The sequence below is a fragment of the Carassius gibelio genome, chromosome B25, assembly GCF_023724105.1.
Source record: "Carassius gibelio isolate Cgi1373 ecotype wild population from Czech Republic chromosome B25, carGib1.2-hapl.c, whole genome shotgun sequence".
NCBI classification, from domain to species: domain Eukaryota; kingdom Metazoa; phylum Chordata; class Actinopteri; order Cypriniformes; family Cyprinidae; genus Carassius; species Carassius gibelio.
Window position 1 is genome coordinate 6,704,403 of NC_068420.1, and position 19,449 is coordinate 6,723,851.

At 36.6% G+C, this 19,449-nt stretch overlaps 1 protein-coding gene across 3 annotated transcripts in view; it reads left to right on the forward strand.

Moving 5' to 3' along the window:
• LOC128014592 (leucine-rich repeat and immunoglobulin-like domain-containing nogo receptor-interacting protein 1) overlaps nucleotides 1-19,449 on the forward strand; it is an 83,636-nt gene that overhangs the window by 45,639 nt on the left and 18,548 nt on the right. Inside the window, exon 1 of one of the 3 annotated variants that reach the window (XM_052598272.1) lies at nucleotides 15,758-16,093. The exons of the other annotated variants lie outside the window; for them this stretch is intronic. Within the exon in view, the coding sequence (XP_052454232.1) occupies nucleotides 16,055-16,093 (39 nt within the window). The 5' untranslated portion in view covers nucleotides 15,758-16,054. Of the gene's footprint in view, nucleotides 1-15,757; nucleotides 16,094-19,449 lie in introns of those variants that run through there. 3 annotated transcript variants of the gene reach the window in all.

Genomic DNA, 19,449 nt, shown 5'->3' on the forward strand with positions numbered 1-19,449 from the left:
CTCTTCCTCAAAAATATAGGGACAAAGATAGGAGCTCAATTTCTGTCTGAGAGTGAGATGAGATGACTGGGCCGTTCTCTCTCTTTCCTCATTTGAAGGATGGTTTTAGGTGCTCAGAGTCTTGTGGATGTTCTAAGGAGCTCTATTTTCTCTTCTGTCAGATCAAACACTAAAAACATCCAGTTAAATTTATGCTAAACACTGCCAGCTAAGTTCAGGTTAAAGAAATATGACAAAAATAATATAAAGCATATTGAAGTAAAATAAAACCATATGTGACTGCTACTTAGCTGCCATATGAGCTAAACAGGAAAATACATTTTTTTTAAAAAATCATTTGATTAATTTGTTATATATTTTTTAAATAATTTTACAGTGAAATAAAAAATATTAATCAAAAATATATATATTAACTATTGATTTATATATGAATATTTACTGATTTATGGAAGTAATTATACTGAGAAAAACATGTTTCATGGTAAATTATTGAAGAAAAAAAATAAACAGTATATACTTTTTACTGTGAAATTATTGGTTTCACTTTATTTTGATGGCCAGTTTTACACATTCTGTTGTCTGTAAGAAACATTGCACCTACTGTACATATACATTAATTCTTACTATAGTAGAAGTAGATAATTAGTAGACTGGTAGGGTTAGAATAAGTTGACATGTACTTGCAAAGTTATAGTCAGAAGAATGTCTGTTGGGAGACCATCACAATAAAGAGTTAACAGAAAATAAGCAGACAGTCTACTAATATTCTATAATATTCTTTTCAATGTTACTTATTACCAACAGAATGTTCAAAAGGGACCATCAAAATAAAGTGTTACCAAATTATTAAAATGTTTGATGCCAAAAACTTTCCTTTTTAACCATCCATCCAACCAACAAAACATCCAACCATCCATCCATCCAAACAACCATCTATGCAATTAACCAACCATCCATCCATCTTCCATTCATTCATTCAATCAATCAATCAACCAACCATCCATCCATCCCTCCATCATCCCTTCCATCCATCCACTTATCTATCTAACCGACCAACCATCCATCCAACAAACCAACCAAACATCCATCCATCTAACTAATCATCAAACCATCAATCACACAACAACCATATTTGAGGTTTATGGAATTGACTTGATCACATCTATATCCCATTTTCTCCGAGTTATGTCCAAATACAGATTTACCAATCTATAGACATTCTATATACTTGTAAAAACATTCTGTGATTGGTCATATAATGTGTCAGTCAAGTGGGTGGTTCTGTGGGAAAATGAGCAGACCAGATTTCATGTGAGACTAGGGCTAATGTTACTGTCAGTAATGTGTATATAGCCTTGTCAGGATTGACTGGTAATATTAATATACAGGCAGATGGTTTCTGTGCAATGGCTCTTCAGTGATTTATTAAAATATCTGCTTTTTCTAACAGCTGAACTTCGGTGCCTGTCTAGAATCAGAGCAAAATAAGATCAGAACAGCACTGCTGAATAGTATAATTTCAACACCTAACACATACAGAGTTGCAAATACAAGGTGCTGATGCATGCTGGGAACCGCTGTAGATCTCTGCTGAAAGAGCTGATTGTAATTGTTAGAAAACTCAAGAAAAAGACACCCCACTCACCTGTGTTTATGCATGTGATTAGTGTGTGTGCGATTGAAGAAAGAAGAAAAGAGTAAAGGTTGAGAAACTGAGCGGTACTTTGTGAATATTCATATGAACTTTTGAATATTCATGTTCATGAATCCATGCATGCTTAATGAGATAAAGAAGTGTTTATGCTGCCTCACAGTAAATTTGACTCTAATCTGAGTGTCCTGTGTTGTTGAATAGCTGCCGCTGAGATATAAAACCATCAGAGGTGGAAAAATTGATTTCTGGAAGCATGTGTGCTGGAGAAAGATTTGGTGTAATCTGCGTTTAAGAGAGGGACTTGTCGTCAAGGTCAGTCTTTTCCCTCTGAGAGGCGGCAATGTGAAGACATTTCTCGGGTGGTGAGGGGGCTGCTGGGAAGGAGATTTGTAGCCAGTGGTGAGGGGAACAGAAAGAGTTTGGAGATTATGCCACACATGCATGAATCTGGAGGGCGGTAATGTGAGCTGCAATGGGAAACTGGTGACCATATCTCTCAGAGAATACACCACACGATCATGTTTGCTGAAGTAATGCACAAAACCAAAATGAAAATGCTCTTTTGAAGCTTGGGAAACTTGGAGTTATAATTTATGTTTAATTTGAAGTGTCAACTGTTTCTCCTTATTCCTTGGAAATATACATAAACTGGATAGCCGCAAATTAAGAACTTGTTCCCACATTTTAATTAAGTTGTCGCCAAGAACTAAAAATGTGTTCCTTTGTTTCATTAAACTGTGGCCACCAATTCCCAATGTGTTCCCTCATATTAGTTAAATACTAATCATTTTTAAAGTTTGTTCCATCGTTTAAAGGGGTCATATGATGCAATTAAAATTTTCCTTTCTCTTTGGAGTGTTACAAGCTCTTGGTGCATAAAGAAGATCTGTAAAGTTGCAAAGACTAAAGTCTCAAATCCAAAGAGATAGTCTTTATAAAAGTTAAGAGCCAACCCCTAAAATGGTTCGTCCTAACACGCCCCCATGTCTACTTCACGATGTGGGAAGATTTGCCTTACACCGTCCAAATGTTCACGCAAAGAAAGGAGGCATAACTTTGATTCGCACTGTAGTATTGTTGTTGCCACGGTATTGGCTTTTTGCAACTGGATTGGCTTTCACCGTGGACAAAGTAGAGTCCAGCCTGGGGATGTCACATGTGGTTGCCCGCCGGCTGCGCCATTCTCAAGCCCACCAGCCGCCACTCACTCTAGGCTGCCATCCATTCCTCAGTTCAAACTTTGCAAGGACAGTCTGGCAATTCTGACTCACAGCCTGTAAGTAAGATTTTATATTCAAAGAATATGCAACTGATGATTCGAACGCAAGTTTTGAGCAGTGTAGAGTAGTGTTTGTTGTTTGTCGTTTTTCCAATCACAAATGCAGACGTGGTTTTATGTTTACGCAGTGCAATATGCAACACGTAAAAAGACAGTATAAGTCATTATAACCAGTAATTATGTCCCCACTGGATGCAACAAATGTCTAGTTTATAATGGGTTTTATTGTTTTTGTCTCATCATGCCGGGAGACGGCATAACAGTATGTTAAGGGGTGTAACATTTCCATCACACACTTGAGGTATTCAGCCAAACACAATGCAATGGATAACTTGCCAATCAGCGTACACCTCGCTTTTTAGATCGATGAGCTTAGTAAAAATCAACGTGTTTCAGAAAGATGGGGCATAGAGGAGCAAGAATAATGTACTTTATGTGGAAAAGAACGTGTTTTTTTTTAATTAAACTGCATAAACACATTGCATTACACCAAATTCAACAAAATGTTATTTTTAGCAACATCATATGACCACTTTTTAGTAAATCGTAGACAGATAATTTAGATTTAGTTCCCCCATTTTAGTAATTTATGGACACGAATTAAGAAATTGTTCCCTTGTTTTAACATAATTTGGTCACATAATTTGGTCTTGTAGGTAACTGAATAGAGATCTCTGAGTTTTGGCAAATCTGAGCTGCATAAGACATTGTTGAGATCTCTTCTCAAACATAACAGAAATAAAACATAAAACAAAACATAGTTTTTCTGAGAAAAAAAGTGAAGTCTTAGGTGTAGCTTTGTTTGCTCTTCATTTAAACCTTATAAACTGGTTTATAAGCAATTGAGATATTAATTAATAATGTGATTTTTCTTCCCTGATGTGCCACATTCAAACTCACTTGCTGATTTAATGTGCCAAAATATGCATAATCTTTGTTGATGTAAAATGCAAAACACTCTTGTTGGTTTTCATCATGAAGCACTTAAATGCTAAAATTCATTCTGAATTGAATTAGGTTACAAATCACTGCTGTCAGTAATTCAACAATAATATGCTGACAACAGTTTGTAATTTGTAGGTTCTAGACTTCCAGAAATTATAATTACAAATCTGGGATGGATCCAAACCAACCTGTGACAGCTTTAAATATCCAGGCTTTATAAATATCATGCCTGAAAATAGACCCTACGTGAGATGTTAATCATATGGACATTATATGGATGAGTGTAAATGAAGCCAAAGCAAAGAAACCATTATTCAAGCAGATGCGTGATTACATGTGCCAAAAATGGCTCTATCATGTAGGAGTAGAATTCACAGTTACCCCCTCGGGTCACAAGGGAACACTGACTCCATCTTTCCTATGGAAAATTCAAGTGGTAATTCCAGATGAGTCCAGCTGATTAGTGCAGCCGCAGAAGGGGCTGATTCGCACCCTCAGTGTGGTCAAAGTGAGGCTGTTGCTCCATTTGGGGAGTGCAGCGATGGCTTTTTAATCATCTCTGAATTACATCAAACTCTGCAGGATTATCTCCCCTGCTGCCATCTGCCTCTTAATTAAATTGTCTTTAGACTGAGTTTCTCGATTGGGATGATATGTGAGGATTTACCTAAAGGAAATCAATCGAATAACCCCATGATCCCTTCGAAACACTTTTTTGAGAGCTTTCTTTTTTTTCTCCTGACCTGCAGCTGGTTCCCTGTCCCTGTGTAAAACACCCTGTTGGTAAAGATTTTCTGGTTACCTTCACACCAATGTTTACCAGTGTAGTTTCCCCAATGGCAAGGGTCTCATATATAATCTTATATAGCCCCTCAAGAGTTAGTAATTTATCCTGAAATCCAGTCCACAAATCAGTTATTATCTAAGATTTGCTTTGGACTTTAATGTGATTCATGTCTTAAAGAGCCAGTAAGATGAAAATTCTAAGCTTCCTATCACTGTTTATAAGTCCTGTACAACAGGTTTAAATCCATCCAAGGTCAAAAAACATTGTCATTTTGTCAAAATATCATTTTAAAATTACCTCAATTCTCAGAGATCCCCAAACGGTTCGCGCGAAGCTGTTCAAAAGATTCAGTTTCCTTAAACTCCACCTTTCGGTAGCATACTGTGTTCTGATTGGTCAACTAACATAGTCATAGTTAACATAGTTTTGATTGGTTGTTCCGCACACAACTTCATGGTAAACAATGCGTTAGCATTTTTTGCGGTGAATTATGTCTTATTCCTCTCATCGCGAAGCAAACAGTAAAATAAAAAACTTGAACAGTCTCGCTGCTCTTGTGTGGGTGTATTCAAGTCGCACGCTTCAGTTTGAATCTGAATAGCGCGTTCAGCGCGGGGGCGTGGTCACATTAGATATAACGAAGCAAACATACTGATAAGACGCCCGGGAGAAAACAAACACATAACTTCATAATCATACTTCGCGTGGTGATTCGGAGATGCTTGTTGGTCCAAATAAAGTTGGTAATGAACCCTCTTTTATGGCCAAACGCTTTGAAAATCCCGCCTTGTACTCACGAGATTAGAAAAGCAGTCATCAGTGAAATGTTGTGAACACAACAAAAGGGAATTGTTGTACTGCTCTGTTACTGTGCTAAAAATGAATTTTAGCCATTGGTTCTTCTGATCTTCATTCATTGGCAGTGAAAATAAAACAAACTTGCCTTTACAATTAAAAACGCACTCTCCTCGACATGATGCTATCACACCAACCAGAGCGTCTGTGTGGGGGGTGGGGCAGGTCAGAGTTCCGTTTCTCTCAAGACGGTAGGCGGAGATTATTATGCAAAGTGCTCCTAGTGACGTACATAGAGATGGGCAAAAGATTTGAAATCTATAACGACTATATATATATAATAATTACTTCATTATTATTTGCAAATTCCCCCTGATCTAAGAGACAACAACAAACAAGCTCTCATTTACTATTCCCAATATAGCAAATGTCAAGTAGTGCATGCAGAGAAGCAATTTTGGATACATTGCATATGCATTACATTGTATGTGGTGCAAAAATACTAGATGGCTACCATTAATAATCAGTAGAGCCGTAGACACTGGCTGCGCAAGTTTAGGCGCGCTCCTTCAGATGATGAATGCTCATAAATTTAAATACCTGACCATTACATCAAAGCCGGCTTGTGATGTTTCTGGTCTCTTAATAGGACCGCTACCTGCCTGATCTTCAAGGAGCAAATTACAGTTCATTGCAGGCATCATTAATCCACTAAACATGCAGAGCAGTGAGTGTATGAGGGTTAGATGAGGCGCTCAACTCTGAAAAGGTCTGTCCATGCATCGATAACTGTGCCAATATATGTATACAGTTAAAATTCCAGGTGCTAAAACAGATCTGTTTGGTAATTTGAGAGCTCTGCTCGATGGTGCTGATCTGTTCCTGAGAAACAGCTGATGTTTTCAGCTACATTCTGCATCTGATTTGTGTACACGGCATTATGTATCTGTCTGAGAGATATGAGGAGAGATTTTGAGGAAAAAAATCCTTCTATCCTCACGTTTATAGCAGGATCATTGTACCAGCATAAGATATTTATGAACCCACTTAGGAGATTCAGGAGGGTGCATGCACACATGCATACTTACACCTAACAATAATGTAACGTCATTGATCTGTAAAATAGGCTGTGCTGGTTTATTCTCTTAGAGTGGTTTGATGGTGGTGAGCCATACTGGCACAAACAGTTGCCAAACGTTCAGCCAAGCTGCAAGCTGATCTGCATCCAAATTCTGCTGTCCATCCATGTTCTGCTGCCATAAATTTCCTTAATTTGCCTTGTTCATAAGCTAAGTGTTTTTAATTGATCTCACTTTGACCATTCATCTGGGAAATTCTGTTTACTGAAGTTGTAATTGAGATGCAGAATAAAAATCTATTTGTATTGGACTATTGGTTTTCCACACAGATGCTGCATGATCAATTCTCATTCCAACGCTGAAACTGAAGAGGATTTCTTATTAGTGACGCTGTGCTGTAAGATTACAGTACTGTTGTATTTACTGTAACACTTCAGTACCCTAAGGTTTCAGTTTTGTAAGGTTGTATTGCTTTAGATTCAGTACTGCAGGGATGAATTTCTGTAGCTTATGCCATTTTGTGTACAGTGTACAGTGTTCATTACTTTAAAATTACAGTCTAAATACTGTAAAATGTCAGTAGTGTAGATTTTTAGAACTGTCAAATGTAAAAGTTTTTATGTTGTATGATTTCAGTAATGTAGTGTTTTAATATTGTGATATTTCAGTACTTTACGGTCTTAATACTGAAAAATTTCAGTAGTGTAGTTTTTAGCACTGTAAAATATCAGTGCAGCAGATTTAAATATTAAATGACTTTAGTGTCGTGTTTTAATAACTGTAATATTTCAGTACAGTCAAACTATAAAATATTACAGTTTAATACAGTTTTAGTTTTGTATAATTTCAGCACTGTGGTTATTACTGTAATATTTCAGTATGTTACACTCTTAATACTGTGAAATATCAGTGCAGCAGAGTTAAATATTAAATGACTTAAGTATTGTTGTTTTAATAACTATAATATTTCAGTACATTACAGTCAAAAGATAAAATGTCAGTTATGTACAGTTTTACTTTTGTAAGATTTCAGTACCATGATTTTTTTATTACTGTAATATTTCAGTATGTTACAGTCCAAATGTAAGACATCAGCACTGTAGGGGTTCAATGACGTAAGATTTCACTGCTTTATGCTTTTAATAGTGAAAATTATCAGTGCAGCAGGGTTTAATAATGTATGACTTTAGTCTTTTTTTGCTGCAGGGATTCATTATTGTAAGGTCTGAATGTAGGGCTTATTCCTCAAAGAATTGCTGGCTTTGATGTTTGGGTGAAAATGTGTTTCATGAAGTGTAAAATCTCTTCTGAGAGAGAATCTGAATATTATGCGTGTACGTGGGCAGGCAATGAGTCCTGATTATGTAAACCCTAACAATGACCTCATGAACCTCAGTCAAAGGTTACAAGGCTTGTGTTCTTCTGTCGGATTTACAGAAATAATTCACTATACTGTTGAGGCTTAGAGTTTGACAGCATGTGTTGTAAGACTGAGCAATCTCTGGGACCTAATGTAGAAGTATGTGTAATTTCTTTAATGTGGATAGTTTTAATCATTGAAAGGTCTGGAGGCAGGATTTGAATTGGATTCTCTGGCCACAAAACTCTATTTATTATGTTCTATGGCCTGACCTGTGCCCATAGAGACATGAAAAACAGGTCACTCCAAAACCGGTCAGGGTTTTTTCTATTCAGTGTCTAAAACATTTTTAACATTTGCCATAATTCCTATTCATTTTTACAAAATAATATGTTATCTGTGTTTTTAATTAACTAAAATAAATTATTTGAAGTTAATACATCAGCTGATCTGGTCATGCCTGTGTATTGTGCTTTGGAGGAGTGGTCTCTCTGTTTGGGGTGTGGCTTATGGATCTTTCAACAGCATACATAATTAAGTAGCTCCTGAGAAGGAATGGGAACTGGTAAGGTTATAAATAGTTGCCATTTTTCAAGGATTATATATTTGGATTTACAGTTCTGTTTAGTGTTATCAATGTTATTTTGTATAAATTTATGGTGGTTAATTTACACTAAAGCATATTCCTGCTTAATATGAACATGTAAAATGAAAATTTTTAGATGTGGTTGGATTTACTTGTATCACTCCCTATGAATTAAAAATAAAATTACTTACTAATAATATGGTTCTGAGGTGGCTATTCACCTTAAAAGACAATTAAAACTAAATTTTTTCCGGTATATCTTCACGTTTTGTCCAACTATGAACCAGTGATCGTAAAATTAGATGCTGGTAATCCTGACAGCCCTTGACTTGCTGTATGTGATCTGAGTCAGTGTGGGTAGATATGATTGTTACCAGCATAGCAAGAGAATACAGAACAAGAGAATGAGATTTTGTTGGTTCCAGATTAGATGAGTGCTGTGCTGGAAACATCTTTTAAAGTAGCTATTGCTGTCTCTGCACTGCAGCCTGCGGCTGGGAAATGCCATCAGTAATACAAAGAGAAATATCTCAACATAGTATATTGTGTGTGAGCCCAGCTAAAGTGAGCTGAGCCATTTCTCTCCACACCCTTCCTTCGCTGCTTTGATCTGACAAGCTCAAATCTGATTGGCAGCTTCACGAAACCTCTCTGAGTCGGAGTGTGCAGGTTTTGTACTAGTCCAACTGGAAGCAAAGTCGTATCATTTTGGCAATGCAAGGTTGATAAAATGAGAAATATTAAAAACGTTGCATAAGTTTTTTTCAAATTTGTTAGATTAGCTGCAAAGGATAACCAGAATTTAAATCTTTAAAGGATAACCAGAATTCAATTGGAGATTCTTAGTAGCTATTAACCAAAATTATTCACAAGATTAACTGTATATTGTACTTTGGGTTTTATAAATGTCTACAGTGTAAAAAACAAAACAAAACAAAGATTTCCGACGTTGTACATAAAAAATGTTTTAGTATGTTTCATATAAAAAGTTGTTCTACTTAGAAATTTCTTCTTTAAAAAGTGTTACTTAACATTTTCTTTGTAATTATTTAAATTTACATTCATGTAAAATTTCTTAGTAAGTGAAACTAGTTTTAAAGCCATTTTTTTTTACTGTTGTGCTTTTTAATCGTCAATGGACAGAAGTTCTACAGTCTACACATTATTATTTTTGTGTGTGCATGTTTTTATAAACCTGCTATTATATGAATTATTTGTATACTTTATCTATACTGACACTGCTGTATGTGAATTAATTTGTATTATTAAAAAAAAAAAGATAATTTATGCATTACAGCAAACTAACGCTGCTGTCATTATATATATTTATATTTATAATTTCAACATTACTAGGACACTGTTGTGACATATTATTTTGAGTATTGTATTAATTATAATTTAATTATTTAAGCATATTTTATTTCCTCGACTGCCTACTCAACTATTTCAAATAGCTGCATGTGCAACAAACTGTGGTTGATTTCTTGACATGTTAGTCATTTGGCCAGAACAGTTTATGCTGCTAGTCAAAGTCTGGCTATACAAGACCAGGCCAGAATAAGCCACAATATGGGCAATAATCAAAAATCTGTCTTTTTAATCAGTAGAAGCCATTATCTTCTCCACTAGAGAGTATTGTGTTGGATTGTGCACATCACTTTGACCTTTCCAGCCTTGGAAAGAGGCGAGACGGAGATGGAGAGACAGCAAAACAGCAGGATTATTCTGAACTGAATGCCGTTGTGTGTGCAGACGGAGTTTGTGTCACACTGGAATTGTAGATCATATCAAGTGTTGCTCAGACGTCAGATTAGGCCTAATATACGTCTGCCCTCATCATGACGTCCTGTGCCTTACAAACTACTCAGATTTGTCATGCTGTGACAATAAATAATGTGGTTTGGAAGATACCATTCTGATGTTTGTTTTCTCCTCGCTGATGGCTCTATTCCTGTCGGGCTCATTTTCCCCAGTCACAAAGAATCAGCCAGAAAAGCCAATGCAGACATCCAACACCAATTGAGAGTAGAAATTGGCTTTGGCGAGTAAATAAAATTCAGTTGAATTTTTAAGAATGAAAGTTTAACCCTCTCTGAATGATGTGAGGCTTTTGGAAGACAGAAACCATGTACTAGAGAAAGCATCTGTCGCATCTACTTTTACATCTGTAAATTTGCCATCAGACGTTTATCTAGGATTTTTGTTTTAAATTTTTAAGCCACTAACTTGAATATATTATGAACAGACATCATGATTGGCTTCCTTCAAATGACATCACAAATCTAAAATGACATTTTGCTGATTTATGAATGATGTGGAAAATGCTATTTTAATGTGCGTTAACAGGTAATGTATTACTGTATGTCACAAATAAACAGAACTATTATGTAATAATGTGTTTGTTCATATATACGGTTTGTAACGTACTGTATGTATTCAGTCGTGTTATTTTAGTACCACTGAATATACAAATACAGTATTAAGTAATATTTTAAATTAGCTTTTATGTTTTAGGCTTAAATTTTTTATTTTATTTTAAAGTTTGCCTTTGAAATTTTGTGATGTGATTGCCATTTTTATAATATTTTCTTTCAATCTTTCTATTCAGCTTTAATTTGTTTGTATTTCAACAGTAAGTAGCCATGTTTATTAAGTTAGTTTTTCATCTAATATATTTTTATTTCAATTACTGAGCATGATATTAAGAAAAATAAAACATGTTACTTCAGACTTTATTTTATATATATATATATATATATATATATATATATATATATATATATATATATATATTTAATGGAATTTAATGGCCGCTAAGGAATATTGCTGGTAAATTCACTCAGTCTATTTTGGATCCTATACTCATCTCTCAAACTGTCAAATGATACAGATGTCACCATCTTAGATGCCACCATCTTGTGACAGGAAGTTCAGCTTGAGAACTTGAGGCTTGTTAGCTGTGACACACACACATACACACACTCAGGTGTTAAGTGACTCTGATCCTGTAGGTTTAGTCTCTGCATAGCCGGGGCGTCTGCAGAAATCTCTCATAACTCAACTGTTAATGCAGCCCAGTCGGAATAAGACCATCGATTCAGGCATATACGTCTGTCTGGAAAATCTCCTGAATGCAGCTTTAATCTGATTTATCATGCGGAAAGGAGCTGAAAATCCTGGGCCGCCCATTTACTGAATGCAGTTATGGGTGCGTGTGATGTGCACTGACCCATATTAATTTAAACAGACAGCTGTTATGTCATGGGAGGCCATTTGTTTATGCAGTTCACAGCTATTGTGTTTAAACAGCTTCTTCAGGCAGATGCTTAAGGTGCCCGGAAAGTGATTTTTTAGGCAACAGCAATCTGAGTGAGAGCAACAGCGCCCCCAGGACCTCGTGTTCTGTACTGCAGTCAACAACAGTAAGAAAAGAATGCTTCTGGATGTTTCCTTAGAAAACAAAATGCTGTAGGTTGTACCATGAGGATGTTAGAAGTTAATACCGTAGCACTTTGATATTGATAATGTAGAAATATAAAGTCACTCATTTGTTTAGTCACTTAACACATCATTATTTTGATCATGCAGCCTTGAAATGGTGACCAAATTTTCATTATTCAGTCAATTTTCTCATACACTGTGAAGAGAGAAATTATGGATCAAGTATATGTAAACATTGGAATGTGTGAATGTTGTATTGTTTAATGGAAGGCTAGCCGACTTTTCAATTACCACATTCATTCAATTGCGTATGCTTGCATTATTCTCTAGCTGCTTTGGATAAATGTATATTAACAGGTTTGGAGTATGATAGCATATTTCAAAGTATACTATTACCAGCACTATTATCAAAGGGTGCTATTACCGTCATGGTGTTTTCTGTAAGAATAAACATTAAATGTAGCTAGCTCAGTTTGATCACAAATATAGTTAACCTTAAAACATTTATAATGTTAACATGGAAAATCCCCCCCAAGTACCCTGCTACTAAAATTAAACTGAGGTAACTTAGTGTTAGTCTTGAAAAAATAACCGTCAGAAACAGGGGCGGTGTTAGGGGTGGGCTAAGGGGGCTGGAGCCCCGAATGTTTTTATTACCACCATGCCATCAATGAGTTTTCATGGCCAATAAAGTAATTTATATTAGAATTTAAATAAATAAATAAATATTTCTCGACTCTCATGTCCACAGTGTCTGTAAATTTACGTGTTGTCATTCACACCCGACGAAAACCACCCACTGAGTATAGTGCTTCTGACTGACATGTAAACTGGCCAACCATCGATGAGCGTCTGTACGATCCAGCCAATGAAATGAAATCTTTTGGAGGCAGGCGGTTTGTTGGCATGTAGTATTTTACTAGATCAATTTATTTGAAAATTAAAATGGATATTTCAAAATTAATCTTCTTCTTCTTCAAAAAAGGAAGAACCCCCCAACCCCAACGCCCCCCAGTCCCCCCCAGCCAAAACACTTGAATGCCAAGATACAGCTTCAGGTATCTCTAACTTTTAATCATAGTATTAGATTTCTTTTTCGGTTTTAAATTGTGTCTGATTTAACGTTACATTTTGAACATCTAAAAGTTAACGGTTGCACAGCACAGTCTTTAGGGGACACACACACACACACACACACACACTTTTTCTGAATGAATCATCAGTTTCAAACGAATCCATTGATTAAATGACTGACAGACTCACACATTAAGGCAGTGGCATGCCGCCACCTAGTGGCAAAGTACCAATCTAATTTTTTTCATAATTTCATATTTCTGTATTCCAAATTTTATATTTGATACATTAGCCTCATAAGAGTATTTATGCAATTTGTAAGTGCTGTGTAAGTGCTCCTTTAAAAATATAAGTGTAAAGAGCCCTGCGTTTATAATTATACTTGGCTTTAAGTGTACATAAACACAGAGATAAATTCCTTTGACCAGATATCTTTGTAGAGTAAGAGTGTGTCAGTGCACTGCTTAATGTTTGCTTCTTATCCCTGTTTTACCAGGACGAGTGTAGCCAGTCAGGCTTGATTGGAAAATAAAATAAAACAGAGACAGAGACAAAAAAAAGTAGAGACACAACATCAGCATATGTGTCGGGATACAAGGGATAAACTTTAAATAAAATGTTTTAAATTTGTTTTTTTGTTTTTATTGTTTTTGTATATTTTAAACAAGGTAAATCTTTCTGATTTATTAAAATAAAAAGTCACATACATGGATTTTTCTGGGCTAAGCCCCGGATCTCCACTCACCCTAGATCCAACCCTGCTTATGACAACAAACTGTTAAAAGAAAGGGATCATTGGGGTTCTATATAGAACCACAGGGTTCTTTACTCAACTCCAAAGAACCTTTTATGCTAAAAAGGTTCTATAAGGACAAGAAAGAACCCTTTTGGCACAAAGGGTTCATATCTTGAATTTTGTGATCATTCACATGCATTCATAAATGCATTTGAATACACCGAATAATGCAGTGAAAGAACGCACTCAAAATGCACATGCGCACTTGTATGACTTCATCATGTACCTTTACATTAGCCTAGATGCGTGCACTTTTTAGGCAAGATTTGTTTTCGAATATAATTGATACTGTTAAAAGGCACATCATTAAAACAAAAAATACGAGTTCACATTTCACACCTAAACAAGCGTGGAAATCGTAATTATAAATAGCTACTAAATTAGTTAAAAATGCCTATCCATATACAGCTATGATTCGCCAACCCCAAACTGACTCAAATGGTTCGCGATCCTGCTCCTACTCCCAAACTGACTCAAATGATTCACTATCCCCAAATTGACTCAAATGATTCGCGATCCCGCTACGAACTCCCGAACTAATTCAAATGATTCGCGATCCCCAAATTGACTCAAATGATTCGCGATCCCGCTCCGATCTCCCGAAATGACTCAAATGATTCGCGATCCAGCTACGAACTCCCGAACTGACTCAAATGATTCGCTATCCCCAAATTGACTCAAATGATTCGCGATCCCGCTACGAACTCCCGAACTAATTCAAATGATTCGCGATCCCCAAATTGACTCAAATGATTCTCGATCCCGCTCCGAACTCCCGAAATGACTCGAATGATTTGCGATCCCGCTACGAACTCCCGAACTGACTCAAATGATTCGCGAACCCGCTACGAACTCCCGAACTGACTCAAATGATTCGCGATCCCGCTACGAACTCCCGAACTGATTCAAATGATTCGCGATCCCCAAATTGACTCAAATGATTCGCGATCCCGCTCCGATCTCCCGAAATGACTCAAATGATTCGCGATCCAGCTACGAACTCCCGAACTGACTCAAATGATTCGCTATCCCCAAATTGACTCAAATGATTCGCGATCCCGCTACGAACTCCCGAACTAATTCAAATGATTCGCGATCCCCAAATTGACTCAAATGATTCTCGATCCCGCTCCGAACTCCCGAAATGACTCGAATGATTTGCGATCCCGCTACGAACTCCCGAACTGACTCAAATGATTTGCGAACCCGCTACGAACTCCCGAACTGACTCAAATGATTCGCGATCCCGCTACGAACTCCCGAACTGATTCAAATGATTCTCGATCCCGCTACGAACTCCCGAATTGACCCCACGTCAAAACAGTGCCACAAAGACAGACGTGCAGAAAAGTGAAAAATGGTATGGCAAGTTCAAACTAGACTGACACCCAAAATGAAAAACGTTGCAAATAAAGTAATTGTTATGACCATGGAAAAAAATATGTATTTGAAAAATCATTGCTTTTGCGCTGTTTCATTTGTTTTGCAATTCTTAATTTTTGTTTGCAAAAAGCAAATGTATTTTCCTCAATACTAATAAATTGTTTTAAATTTGTTTTTGTTTTTATTGTTTTTGTATATTTTAAACAAGGTAAATCTTTCTGATTTATTAAAATAAAAAGTCACAATATACATACATGGATTTTTCTGGGCTAAGCCTCGGATCTCCACTCACCCTAGAACCACCCCTGGTCAGAAAGGTTCCCAATGCTTTCAATATCGATTCTAGAGCACTTCTTACTGATATTTTGGCGGGAAATATGGTTCTCTCGGTAAACTGTCGTGAGGAAGAGACATCTATTTCTCTCAGTTTTTGCGTGAAAATATCTCTTATAGGCACGTTTCGGCGCAGTTTATTCGTTCAGACATTTCTGAGACAGTCTGAACAGACTCGGAGACGCGCGCGCGTGTTTATGTGTGTGTGAGCGCGCGCTCATGTGCGCGTGTGTGAGGTGCTCTCGTTCGCGCTGGGTGAGTCCAGACTGCAGACGGGAGAAGAACCCAAGCACTGCTGTGGTTTTAATAGGACAGACGGATGATTGCAGAATATCCGTGCGACTCCTTGAGCTCGTCGATCAGCCGAAAGATGATGTTGATGAAGATGGTGATGGTGTCTGTGATCATTTGAAGAGAGTTTATATGTAGCCTATGTTCCTATGAGGGATCGTCTGTGATCGCATGAAGGGTTCATCAGACACGGATATAAGCACTTTCAGCGGTGTTTGTGCACAGATCGTCGCGTTTTATAAGATGAACATATGCACCTGTGTGTTATTGCAGCGAGACAGAATGATGCTGTAAGTTCACAACGCTTCGGATTTTAAGGCGTGTGTGTGTGTGTGTGTGTGTGTGTGTGAGAGAGAGAGAGAGAGAGAGAGCATATATTGTAGGCTATTTAAGATTAAATGCTCTGTGTGTGTGTGTGTGTGTGTGTTCAAAATGAAAGTAATCAATAAATATATAAAATATATGCTTTTCATCTATCTATCTATCTATCTATAACTTAATAATAACTTATAATATAAATTGTCTTATCTCATTTTACGGTTAAACCTTTGGCAGACTTCTTAATGTCAAGATCCAAGACAATTCACAGGCATTTGGGTCAGTGTTGTCTGTGAAGCTTTCTTCTGGATTAATGACTCTGTCTTGTAGTTATTGAAGAAACGACAAATATTTCACCACATGGATAAATCAGACATTGTTAGAAATTGAGAGGTGCTCAGGGTCAAAAAAAAAAAAAGCCCCTGTAATGGATTTTTTTTTTCTATAACCTGATTTGTGATTAAGTTTGATATAAGTCCCATTAAGAGCTTCATATTGGCATTAATGGTTCAATTAAGTTCCTTTAAAACCTGGAACCTTTCCATCACACAAACGTTTTTTTTTTTTTTTTAATCATTAAAATGTTCTTGAGAGTAAAAAAGAAAATGGCTGTTTTAAGAACCATTCACTGAAATGTTCTTAGGGGAACCAAAAAAATATTCTTCACTACAGAAAACCTCCTTTTGGAACCCTTGTTTCTTAATTGATCAAATGTAAAGCAACATTTGACATAGAAAGATGTAAAACATATATATATGAAAATCACTCCCTTCATAAAATTATGTTTTATTATCAAAGTTTGGGGGGGGGGGGGCACGTTCAGTTAATTAACCTAATTAACACGAGAGGAGCACAATAAGTAATCAACCCAATTAACAAGATAAGATACACAGCAGACTTACCAACCTGATCTCATGGCAATTCGTACATATTTTACGAGGTGGCTTATTCGTACGAATTCGTACGACCACACTTGTAAGTTGCACAATTCGTATGAATTTGTACGAATGACCTACACCTAACCCCGCCCCTAAACCGAACCGTCATTGGGGTTTAGACAAATTATGTAAAATCGTACGAGTGAGGTCGTACAATTTAGTACGAATAGGTCGTGAGGTAGCATTGGACTTACCTCTGTTCCTTGACCGTTTTTCCAGAATCCTTCCGCCATCCCTTCTCCGCACTTACAACTATTTCTGTCCTAACCTGTAGGGGGGATACTATGGGTCCGGGCCAAAATTCAGAGCTCCGACAGCATGCCAAATACGCATAACCTTTACTCTGTTTATTATATGTAAGTGTGGACTCGTGAAATGTCCAAAAAATGTCCTTAAAAATCAAATAAATTAAAAAAAAATTGCTGGTCCTCATGGTCATTTCATTGTTTGGTACAGTCTAGTGAAGATCCATGCAGAAAAGCTTTAGAATGGTTGGATAAAGCTGTAGACTCATCATTCAAAAGGCTCTAAAATGAGCAGCTGTCTTTAATAAGTGCTCTGCCACTCAGTGAAGTTGATTTCTGAATTGATCTGATTTAGAATTGAGGACTTGATGCCAGGTGCTGTGGTATCTCTGTCCACACAGAATATTAAATCAGTCTGGGCTATTTCAGCCCAGCTGGCTCGGACTACGTTGGGTTGTGTGTGTGTGCGTGTGTGTGTGTGTGGGTTATCCGTTTTGTCTGCTGCTGTTGGATTAGTTCTTCATATAAATCTCACAGGAGCTAAAAGATTTCCCACAGAAATACTGGTCCAAATATCACTTCCTCAGTGTGAGCTATGAATTCAGAGCCCTCTTGAATAAACCTTGTGTACACATAAAATTTGAAACGCCGGGCTCAGAAGAGCACGCTCGCCATTTGTTACGCCCACGTGGGCATTTCTAAAAAGCTGGCTTGACATGACAATGTGCTTGCCGTCGTGCAAACATTTGACCCGGTGCATTTAATGTCTCCAGTGGCAAAAACATCATGTGCGTTTCATTGTGATCGCTGGTTTTACAAATGCAATCAGCGTGATCGACGGCACTTGTGGTGCAGTAAAGGCACCGGCAGAGAATAAATTCACTTTCTTTACTCCAGTGTGCAAATAATATGATGTACAAATAGGTCCGACTGATGTCATTTCGACAGGGCCTGGATGAATTTCTGGTTCTGGTATTTTATTAGATAGTAGCGATGATATCTGGCTTTACACCCAAGCTGTGAGACTGGGCTTCTTGATGAACGTGTTTGCAGCACTGTGTGAGGTGTTTTCAATGGTATAGCCAACAAGGTGACCGGGTGGGTATTTTTTATTTGTATTTTTTTTTAAATCACTCTCAGGGTACCCCGTATCTGACTGCAACCACCAATCCTTAGGGAGTAAAGGGTCATTTACATGTAATACTTTACCAGTAAATGTAAAATCTATCTTTGTTTACCCAATGTTGTTTAAACCCGTTTGACTTTCTTCCATAGAATACAAAAGAACCGAATCCTTTAATCTTTGATAAAAGAATGCTTAAAATTATGCTAAAAGTTTTCAATTTGTGTTCTGCAACTGTGATAAATTTGTTTAAAAAACAAACCAAAATTTAAGTTGTTCACTAACCATCTCCGCCTACAGTGAGCCACTGCTATTGGATTAGTGATTCAGTGTGTCAACTTTGTGTCTAATATAAAATAAAAGATTTGTTCTAAGGAAATAATCATTCATTACTCAGACACAGTGCTACTTCTCATAAACTAGAAAGAATGTAATATAATGCACAAGTTGTATGTACTAAAGTCAAAAATACAATATTTTTGGAAGAAAAATATAAAATAATTTCTGGGAAAGTAAAATAATAAATAAAATAATACTGAATAACGAACTAAATGCTTTTAAAAGAACGAATCATTAATGAATCAGACTCTACTTCTCATAAACTCATAAAGTCGTATGTTCTACTATTATAGTTGAATATTAAATCATTTGGGGTAAATAAATAAATATAAAACAATTTTAAATGACAAACGATTTGTTCAAATACAAATGAATGATTTATGAATCAGACTCAATGATTCAATGCTACTTCTCTTATGAACTAAAAAGATTTGTTGTAATATAGCGCACAAGTTGTATGGACTACTTTGTGTGTTATTTTTTACATTTGGTGTTGAACAGAAGAAAAGCATGCAGCTTTAGAGTTAATTATGACAAAATTGTCAACTTTTGGGGTGAACTGTTTCTTTTAAGTAAGTGTAGTGTACGTAGGATATAAAAATCCAAATGTGTATTTACACAATTTTTCAATACGGAAATTATGCTAAAGCTTTCCAAACATCAGGGATCTGTGATCTGTAGGT